The sequence below is a fragment of the Medicago sativa genome, chromosome 6 (genome assembly GCF_051527215.1).
Source record: "Medicago sativa cultivar Bolivia chromosome 6, Bolivia_mono, whole genome shotgun sequence".
Classification (NCBI taxonomy): domain Eukaryota; kingdom Viridiplantae; phylum Streptophyta; class Magnoliopsida; order Fabales; family Fabaceae; genus Medicago; species Medicago sativa.
The window spans coordinates 10,791,443-10,802,050 of NC_140754.1; the positions used below are offsets into that span (position 1 = coordinate 10,791,443).

Below are 10,608 nucleotides of genomic sequence, written 5' to 3' on the forward strand. Positions count from 1 at the left end.
AAATTGTTCTGCATTCACTTAGAATTTCTGTGTCTCAAAGTCATATCTTAGAAATTCTTAAGTCCATTGAGTCTGTATCTGATTTGTATTGTGAGCACCTCTGATTGTATATCAAGTGTTCAACCTTAAACAATTTTCTGTGTAATTTTGTTTAGTTAGGAAGTCTCTTGCAGTTGTGCTTGAGCAGGAAGTCTCTTGATTGTGTTCTTGAGCAAAGGAAGTCTCTTGCTTGTGTGCTTGAGCATTGGAAGTCTCTTGCTTGTGTGCTTGAGCATTTGTAATCAGATATTACTCATAGTGAAATCTCCTTGGAAGTGCAAGGGGGACTGGACTACTTCCGGATTGTGGAAGGAACCAGTATAATTGCTTTGTGTCGTTCTTCTTCTCTCTCTCTGTTTTATTCCGCTGCATTTAGATTCTGATTATCACTTCAGAAGCTGTCTCACCTAGCTTCTGATCAGTGTGTTCAGTTTTTAGGAGAAACGAAGAATTTTTCAAAACACAATTCAACCCCCCTTCTTGTGTTTTTCTCACCTTCAATTGGTATCAGAGCCTTGGTCTGTTGTGTATCACTTAACCGTGCAACAGTCAAAGATCTGAGAAAAACATGTCTACTCCTCCTCCTACTGGTCCTAGTGATACTAGCTATAAACATGTCTCACATGATTGTAGTGATAGTAAGAAATCCAGTGTTGGAAAAGTTCCAAAGTTCAATGGAGATGCTGAAGAGTTCTCTTGGTGGAAGACCAACATTTACAGTTACATCATGAGCCTAGATGAAGAATTATGGGATATTCTGGAAGATGGTGTTGGTGATTTAGTCCTTGATGAAGAAGGAGCTGATGTTGCTTCATCAGAAGCTGCATCATCAGAAGCTGCCTCATCAGAAGTCATTTCACCAGAAGCTGAATCTCAACTGGATTTGCAAAAGATTCAAGATTTGAAGAATTATCAATGCAAAAGCTGTCTATTGGATTCGTAAACACAAACAAAGAATTAGTGAAATTTGCAACGGTCATTTCAAAGGTGTTTGAAGGCTTGTGCTTGCAATTTGGATGAAAGCGTTGACATTGTACTTTGTACGAATTGTACAACCACGTTCTCCACTACTCTGTTTTGTGTCCACGCTACAAGACAAGAAAACAGCTCCAGAATACAGCTTCGCCTGCATAGATGTTCCTTTGGATAAGGAATGGATTTCAAATTGGTTCTTCATAGGACAACAACCAAATCAGGCAAAAGATCATTGGTGAAAGATCAAGCTTCAATAACGACTCTTTGGTGCGCTGGCAATTTCACAACGTCTCTTTCACACCTCTATATAAAGGAGTGAAGACCTAGAGATTTGGTAATGCAAGAACGCTGAACGAAAGACTCACAAGATTTTCACAAGTACCAAACCTCTGCTGAAATTGTTCTGCATTCACTTAGAATTTCTGTGTCTCAAAGTCATATCTTAGAAATTCTTAAGTCTATTGAGTCTGTATCTGATTTGTATTGTGAGCACCTCTGATTGTATATCAAGTGTTCAACCTTAAACAATTTTCTGTGTAATTTTGTTTAGTTAGGAAGTCTCTTGCAGTTGTGCTTGAGCAGGAAGTCTCTTGATTGTGTTCTTGAGCAAAGGAAGTCTCTTGCTTGTGTGCTTGAGCATTGGAAGTCTCTTGCTTGTGTGCTTGAGCATTTGTAATCAGATATTACTCATAGTGAAATCTCCTTGGAAGTGCAAGGGGGACTGGACTACTTCCGGATTGTAGAAGGAACCAGTATAATTGCTTTGTGTCGTTCTTCTTCTCTCTCTCTGTTTTATTCCGCTGCATTTAGATTCTGATTATCACTTCAGAAGCTGTCTCACCTAGCTTCTGATCAGTGTGTTCAGTTTTTAGGAGAAACGAAGAATTTTTCAAAACACAATTCAACCCCCCTTCTTGTGTTTTTCTCACCTTCAAGATCTCACTCTCCCTTTCTTTCCTTATCACAACATATACAGTTATAAAATCCCTAAATCCACTCCTCCCTCAAAGTTCCAACCACTGATCCAAAATCCACTGTTAACTCCAACACCACCGCTTCTGATAATCAACGCCGCCGCCGCCGCGCTCTGCCGTCTCCCGCTGCTTCTTCAACCTCCGCCGTCGCGCTCTTCTCCATGGCATCAAACACAGTGTCGGAGCGTCCAGTTCTTTACCACACAGTGGCGGAGCCAGGAATTTCATAGAGCCTGGGCCAAAAATATATGCAAAAAAATTTAAAAGAGAGGTTCGTCTTTTTTTGAACAAAATTACAATTTGAATTAAGAGAGATGGAATATTACCTGCCAACATTCATCTATATCCAAACCAATACCGACGAAGCAATGAGCACACCGATGTTGATTGAGAAGTAAAACCAGTTGAAGAAAGAGCTCTTATTTTTCCTCTCTTTCTCATCTGTTTCATCAAATTGGTCTGCACCAAAAGATGAGACACATGGTTTGATACCACCAGTTCCAAGAGCAATCAAGTAGAGAGCTATGTACATTGCTGCGGTTTGTGCCGATGTTGGATGGCAAACATTACCATCACATGATGGCTTAAGTCCAGGTGCAGTAGCAGACAATGTTAGAAGTACCATTCCCTGCAGAGAAAATCAACATTTGTTACTAATATTGTGCTCAAAATATAATGAAACTGAACATGATTTGCACCAATAAACAATATTCTATGTGGTCTTAACTTACAATGACATAGATAACAGAGAAGCTAGCAATTGTCCAATATCTTCCCACGTATGAATCAGCTAAAAAGGCTCCAAGCAATGGTGTGATGTAGCATGTGCCAGACCAGGTTTTGACACTTTTAGTAGCAGCTGCATTTCCCTGATTGAAACGTTGCCCGAGATAGTTCACCAAGTTTGTACTCATACCATAGTATGTCAATCTTTCACAGCATTCATTTCATGTCACAAAAATGTTTCAAAATTCAGCATCTTAGTATCTTCAAATCATAATACACAAGCATATATACAAAAGTGTTGTCAAATTACGGCTATATAGTGTAGCAGTATTTGAACAAATTGCTATAGTTCTGTAATACACGATAAACCAGCGCTATAGCATAGTGGAATTTGAAAAAGCGACTATTTCCCGCGATTGACAACACTGATATACAAACATTCAGATACATTATTATGCAAAGTTTACACAACATTGTTTCAATAAAGATTAATCATATACCAAGAATGAACCAGCAAGCTTTCCAGTTTCCAGTCTTTTCCTTGTTGCGCAATTTAGTCAATTTTTCAATTCACATAACAACTACTAATCTCAATTCACATAACAACTACTACTAATCTTTTACTGTAGTAGTCATTCTAAGTTCATTCAAACTTCAATTGCAAATAATCATTCCCAATTTCCCATTCGAACTTCATAGCTTTTCCCATTCAAACTTCACATATTTTTCAATTCACATAACAACTTCTACTAATTTTTCAATTCACATAACAACTTCTACTAAGAATATCGTTTAAATTTGTCCTTCAAATGATCAATTTTTCAATTGCACAACCAATTTTACAATTTTTCTAAAACCCTAAAACAAGGAAAGAAAGGAAGGAGAAGAAGAGATTACCTTTAGAGAATTAGAGTGAATGAGAAGAAGAGATTAGCAACCAGGAGAGAGAAGACACACTTCTCGAATCTTCACAACAAAACGACACCGTCAACAGACTCCGTCTCCGCAGATGACATTTTCCACAGAACGGCCAGATCAAAACCATCTTACCCACTCTTCGATCAATCTTTACTAAATGGCGTCGTTTCTGTTTCTCCCGTTCTCCCTGAAACGGTGCCTCGCCGTCGTCGTTTACCTCTGAAGAAGCTCATGGCAGCGAACAGAGAAGTGAGTAGTAGTGAGTACGCGTGTGATGTATTTGCCCAATTTGCCCAATTTTTTTTTTGAAGTGTGTAAATGGGCCTATAGGTTGGGCCTAATGTGAGAAAATTGCGGATCGAGCCCGGGCGACCGCCCGGGGTCGCCGGGCGCTGAATCCGCCCCTGTTACCACACGTGTATTTTGGAATGAAAACGACGACGGCGACCTCACAATGTGTGTTTTTCATATCTATAAGGTGGGAAGGGATGAGTTGCAGCTGGAAAAGGAACGAGGCTAGGGAATTGAAGTTTGTAACTGTCATCGGTGTTGTTTTTAACTGCTTCAAGAGTGTGAGATTCAGATTTTTGTTGTTGATGAAATCACCAAACTCTGTCGAAGTTAGTTTATCAAGTATTGTTTGAACAGAAGCAGAGAGAAATGAGTTGCTGCCATCTTTTGAAGTTGTTTTACTGAATGTTGAATGAAGGTAAGGTAGCTTAAAGATCTATCAAGTTGGTTACAAATTATCAAAGGGATGAGTTGCAACTTTGGGATTAAATTTCTATGAGATAGAGTTTTTTAATTTTCGAATTTGGGGATAAATTTCTGGGTTGTTTATGCATGAACCTATGGATGAATTTCTTGAGGAAAACTTCCTTATTGTTTACTGGAATCAATGAGTTTGGTGTTGGTTTTTGTGGGTTCTTTTATTTTTTTTGTGATTGGTGTGATTGTGTGCATTCTTGTGATAAATTGGCACTGTTGATTTATGTGAGAATAATTAGTGTTCAAAAAACCCAGATTTTGGTATTGTTGATTTTAGTTCCAGGGGAGGAAGAAGAAGACATGGATAGTATGGTAATTTCACGTTTGTTTGATAGTCTCAAGGGTATTTTTGTCCTTTCAAGCCGTATTACTGACGTGGCGATGATTAAGTGGGTCAAAGGACGAAATTTTAAATGATTAAGGTTTGCAACGGTAAATTGCCAGGATTAACGATTACAGGGACTAATTTTTAAATGAGGTCTAATTGCAGGGACGAAACACATCATTAAGCCTTTTTTTAATTAGACACATTAATATTTCAAGCTCACTCTATTTTAGCCACATTAAAAGGGTACGACATTAGAGAATGACAAAAAATCCGCATATAGAAATATAAAAATGGTTGTTAGGTGTTCCACATCGACTAGATTAAAGTGATTGACGTGGTATTTAAGTCATGAGACTCTCCCACTTAATGAACTAATTAATCTTTTGGGTTGGGCTCTCCTCGTAGGCTTAAATCCTAACAATTGATGCTTTTTTCATTGAGAGTTAAACCACAGAAAGAGCTACCTATAGGCTAGATTAAGGTGTGTCCATCAAATACTGATAGGTGAATGAACTCGCCAAAAAGGAAAGGGATACCACGTCCACTTAAAATGATTGATGTGATGAACTAGTCTTTTGGGTTAGACTCTCCTCATGGGCTTTCCTAAGTCAGTGCTAATAAGGTCAAGTTGTTTTGGTGGTGGTAGCCTTGAAGCCGAAATGGTGACGGCGTCCGATGGTCTAGGGGTGGCGCCAGCGGCTGAACTCGAACTAAGGCCATTGGATTTGACGGATGATTTGAAGCCCTGAAAACCCCTTGGTTGATTACAACTGGATAGCTTTTTTGCTTTCTATCCATATTGAGTGGTGTCACCTTTGTGCTATAACAATCATGTTCAACAACGGAATCGTCGACCAGACGCTAAAAAATGAATGAGACTGCAAAAGTAGTTTTGACATCGGTTTTGCTACAAACATATAATTTCGACGTCTTGCTTAGCTTTTGTGTTATTTCCTCTGGTAGATCTACCATTCCCCCATTGAAATCACTTGTCGAATTTTCCGTCGATGTTGTTAAATTCGGCTCATGCAATGGACTCGCCTCTTGCAATATCTCGAGAATTCTTGCATGCGACTCTCAAATTTCTAGTGCATAATTAGTCGTACTAAAATTGTGTTGTCCTTTCGATTCAGCCATGGAAGATATAAACAGAGGTGAACATGGTTGTGTTGGAGTTTTCTCGATTGAGTTCTGAACACCATGGGAAAAGCTTCCGGAGAAGTATTTACGTCGCAGATCCAATTTGGCTTCAATTCGGTCTCATGCGATATATCCCGAACCGTCCAGATACACCAATTTCGCCCATTCAGCATTATACTCGGCTTCTATTTTTCCCAATGAGCTCCTACGGATGTAGCCCATGTCATGGTGACAATGAAAGCACCAATGTAAGGGTTCTCAAAATTGACAATGTAATAATTGGATAATTGCAAGTTGATTATCAATTCAAAAAAAAAAATTGATAGATGAGAGCCCAATTATAGTTGATGTTAGTACATAAAAGAAGAGAAAAGAATAGATACAAAAAGATTGAGTCCTAAGATTAAGTCATTACTCTACTAGAGAATACCAAATGGGGAGAGGAGTGACTTCATCAATATTCTTCATGTTCATTTTCCTATTTATGCACAATCAAACTTTCCTTGATCTTAAAATCACTAGTCACAGGTCCATTTGTCTCGACCAATTATGTTATGTAAGTGTAATTCCTTATATGTCATTTTAAATCATAACATTGGTCTCTAAAGGAATACCACGTGACAAAATATTATGAATGCTTTAGTGGGGTGCCATTTGTTTTTGTTTCCAAAAATTAATCAAGTAAAAGATTCCTCATTATTTAATATATAGAATATAGATTACAATTATTTCTATTATTATAGTGGTATGCATTTTGAGTATAATTTTTGTCGTTCCACTATTCTTCTCTTTAACCGGATCTGGATTCGCTCCAGCAAGATTCTTCGAAACAACATCACTGATTTTGAAAATTTCTAATCCGTTTAAAAATGGGTCACCATTACCACCATAAGCATGCATTTGAATTTTGAGGTTAACTTTTTTGTTACTATTACTTTCACTCTTTGGAATCAAAACTGCGTAGTTTCGTTGCACTGCAAGACCTTTTTGATTTTGTGTCCATTTCAAAACATCAGCTTGTTCTTCAGCCACATTTCCTTGTAGATAAACGGTGAAGACTCTATCGCTCGCCCTAGTTATGTTCGGGTCGACTTCACAGAAATGGAGCCTGACAAAGTAAGTGAAGCCAGAATCAACGGGGAATTCCCATGTTAGGTTCAAGAGTCTGTTGAGAGTAGCATTGATTCCTAAGTCACGTGATGATCTGAAGAGGTCTTTTGGTGCTATGTAATCGGGTGTTACAGTTATGTTCCTCGTACCTGATATGTCTGCTAGGACGAAGTCACGTGATGTTGGTGTTCTTAAATAGGTTGTGTCATTGATGTTCCAGTTTCTGAGCATGCCTATGTCTGGAATGTTTGGTGAGTTTTCTTGCACTCCAACTTTGATTCTGTAATCTGCATTGGAGTATATTGATTTTTGTTAAATGCCGAAAAAGAATGCAACCAATATATAATAGGATGGCATTAGGTCTATGTTTAAAGGAAATCCATTTGTGGGTACAACTTAGTTGATAGCTCTAATGATGTTTGATGTGTTGAAACGCAGAATTGAACCCGTAATTTTCACTTATTCATACTTAAGAAAGTGATTCTTGTCACTAAAAATAATCTATTTCAAAGTCATGCATACAATTATAAAACTTTTAAAAATTGTTTTGTTGAATGCAAATTGCTACTTCTGTATTGTTTAAACATATCTCCTTACGTTAGTTATCATGAACCAACAAACAATAACAATATATAGTATAGCATAATTCTGATTCAAATCTTGTTTAAAATTCTTTGAAGTGTGAAACAATAACAATTCTTTCAAGTGAATAAATTAAAGCATCCATAATCATTAATCTAGCTAATTGAATTTAACACTAAAATTCTTCTCTAAGTGTGAAACTCTAAGAATTAATCCTTGATTTTTATTATTGGATCAAAATTCAATTAAAAAATTTGGAAGATACACACATTCATCTAGTAGGATGTTTGTTAGTAAGAAATAAAATAGAACAATTTTCAATACATAATTTCAATCTTTAGTGTCTTAACATGTACCCGATGGCATATAAAGACACATATTAACATTTTTTTTTTCTTTCTAAATAGAAATTACATACTTGATAAATAAATGCAAGTGAGAAGAGAATGCTAAGTTAACTTGAATTGTTTTACCAGTCTCTAGTGCAACACTGGTTGGAATAGTATATGCTGGTATGATGGTGGACCCCACAAGTGAAAATCCAGGATCCTCAAGTGGTGTATAGTATAGATCATCAGGCATGGATAAGACTTCAATTCCATTAATAAAACCATAATTATTAGAATTTCCACTACTTGGAATAAAACTCAAATCAAGCCTTTGATCATCACCAACGTTAATAACATATTCTTTCAATATAGTATCAACACCTTCAACATCAGCGTTTAATGAAGCATTAAAATCCTTAAGAAGTGTGAAACCATTTGAAATAACGGTAAAAAAAGCATCATAACGGTTAAAACCGTTGGTATAAGTAGTAGGGTAGAAAAATAGACGGAGGAATTTAGGACCTGTACTGACGGGTAAAGAATAGTTGAATATTGAGTGTGATAAACGAGCTGTTGAATATGGAACTTTTTTTATGGAAGATTTTGGAACAGAAACTGTTGTTGGGTTGTTTTGTAATGATGACAAAAGTTTTGAGTTTATGTCTCCTGTCCATGTTCGTTGTCCGTCGGTAGAGTTTCCTGTTGTGCCACAATTGAGGTTAAAACGGTCAATTGGTTCGTAGGCTTGAAGGTGTAAGAGGGAGGTGGAAAAGTATAAGAGGGTGATGATTATGGTTTTGAAGTTTATCAATGGTTTCATATTTTTTGTTTGTTCTTGTTGATGAGTGTGTGTGTGGTGGAGAGTATGTGAGTTTGTGAAGAGTGAAGAATAATTTGTATGTGATGAAGATGATGATAAGGTTTCTTTGGCTTGAGAATGTAGAGAAAGGGGGGAAGTTCTTCGGTCTTATTAAAAACTTGAAGAAAATTGCAATTCGAAAATGAAAATTGATTTTCCCACAAAAAGATTTGCTTAAGAACACATTAAAATGACAATTTTGCCCCAACAATAGTAAACTACCATTCGGTCTTTCTAACGGCAGTTAACTACCGTTCGTGATTAGTCAACTGGGCAAAAAGACTATAGATGTAAGACATAGAAGGGGAATGAATGCTTTCTTTTTTGCCATTTTTCGTCTTTAATGAACTCAGTTTCATCTCATTTGTCAACTATATAGAATAGAATAATAATTTTTCTATCAAGCATAAGTTCTATTACAAGTAAATACAAGTAATAGAGCCTAGCCTATGTATCAATTTCTAATTTTTTTAATATAAATTGAGAATCGATTCTCGCTTTTTTTATTTGTAATTTGGAAGTTTGTTTTTTGCTTTAATTTGGAAATAAAGAATACAAAATAATACAGAAATCAAAAAATAAATGCTTTCTTAGAGAAAGCATTTATTTTTTTTGATACAACGATTTCCATTGGTAGACTCAAGAATATGGACATGTTCCGGAAAGCAATAATAGTTAACCATATTCTAGAAAACTTCAAAAGTCTCAAGTTAACTACCGTTGCAATCTGGACATGTTCCGGAAAGCAATAATAGTTAACCATATTCCAGAAAACTTCAAAACTCTCAAACTCTACCAAATTTCTCTAATCTCATTTTCACGAAAATCATCCAAATTTCTTCAAGAAAATCACACATACTCCTCCTAATGCTATTAACATACAACGTAGTTTGTATAAGGTGTTTTTTTTATAATTTTTGTAAAATGTTAATGTTTAGGGTTAGTTTAAAAATATAATCTTTTGTTAGTTTAGGATGTTATAATTGAATGTTGTTGTTGTGAATGTTTTTTAGAGTAGATTTATGTACAAGGTGGTAGTGTAGAAGTTGAATTAACACAACAAGTCATTGTTTTATCTTTTGCGCTCAAGGTGTTTGATAAAATTACTAATTTGATGTTTTTGTGTACATATGTCTAGGAACCCACGTAGAACCCGACTCAGCAAAGAGAAGATGATGAATAGTGCTAGGCAGGAGAGGATGGCGGGAAACCCTCATATGGCTAAGAGGGGGAGGGGGCGCAGGAAACTGGATGGTGTGAAGGCCTCACATGCACAGTCGCAGGTGCTGGATCTTACACAAGAGCAGGTGTATGAGACTCATGACGCTAGATACGATCCTACCGAGAAGCACTACATCATTTCACAACTAGGATTAAATTACTTCATCATTTCATAACTCTACACCCAACGGATTGGAATACTTGATCATATTATGGTATCGAAGTTTAATAATCATTTATCACCATCAAGAAAGCTTGATGTTTTTTTCCAGAACTGTGGCTAAGATCTTATTTAGTGAAGTTAGTTTCAATTAACGCACAATCTAAGCTTCATGTGCTTTTTATCCAGTGTGCCAAATTACGTCATACCCTAAAAAATAACAACAACCCATAAAAAAGAAGATCTAACTTCAGTTAATAGCAAAAATGTGTCAAATAAAAACACAAATATGAGATGATTTTGATGAGTTTTAGTGAAAATGGGTATTGTTATACCCTAATTTTGGACCTAAAAATACTAACTCAAATCTTCTTTTCTTCAATTATAAGTCATTTGATATATCTCTGATCAGTTACATCTTTCTTTGCATTTTATTTCAATATTACTTGCAAAACTTCACAGAAGGGTATTTTAGTCAT

The 10,608-nt window shown here is 36.3% G+C and overlaps 2 protein-coding genes across 2 annotated transcripts; both read right to left on the minus strand.

Annotated features, from left to right (window-relative positions):
• Positions 1-2,247: 2,247 nt before the first annotated feature.
• On the minus strand, positions 2,248-6,090 carry LOC146912763 (protein NRT1/ PTR FAMILY 8.1-like). The gene is made up of 4 exons (XM_085720780.1): positions 6,022-6,090; positions 3,215-3,254; positions 2,720-2,937; positions 2,248-2,616 (listed from the first exon to the last, which is right to left on the minus strand). The coding sequence occupies exons 1-4, from the start codon at positions 6,088-6,090 to the stop codon at positions 2,329-2,331; spliced, it is 615 nt and encodes a 204-aa protein (XP_085576906.1). The 3' UTR covers positions 2,248-2,328.
• A 406-nt stretch (positions 6,091-6,496) lies between these two features.
• Positions 6,497-8,830, minus strand: LOC146912764 (receptor-like protein kinase FERONIA). The gene is made up of 2 exons (XM_085722245.1): positions 8,034-8,830; positions 6,497-7,265 (listed from the first exon to the last, which is right to left on the minus strand). Exons 1-2 carry the CDS (start codon positions 8,707-8,709, stop codon positions 6,565-6,567), a joined length of 1,377 nt encoding a protein of 458 aa, XP_085578371.1. The 5' UTR covers positions 8,710-8,830; the 3' UTR covers positions 6,497-6,564.
• Positions 8,831-10,608: the final 1,778 nt, after the last annotated feature.

Bases quoted from the DNA above. Each gene is read 5' to 3' on its own strand.
- LOC146912764 (XM_085722245.1), bottom strand. From the start codon at position 8,709: ATGAAACCATTGATAAACTTCAAAACCATAATCATCACCCTCTTATAC. The intron at 7,266-8,033 runs GTAAAACAATTC...ACTCCAATGCAG, and splicing joins CAGTGTTGCACTAGAGACTG to ATTACAGAATCAAAGTTGGA.
- LOC146912763 (XM_085720780.1), bottom strand. From the start codon at position 6,090: ATGGGCTACATCCGTAGGAGCTCATTGGGAAAAATAGAAGCCGAGTAT. The intron at 3,255-6,021 runs GTGTATCTGGAC...TTGCGCAACAAG, and splicing joins ATGCTGAATGGGCGAAATTG to GAAAAGACTGGAAACTGGAA. The intron at 2,938-3,214 runs GTATATGATTAA...TTTTTGTGACAT, and splicing joins AGCTTGCTGGTTCATTCTTG to GAAATGAATGCTGTGAAAGA.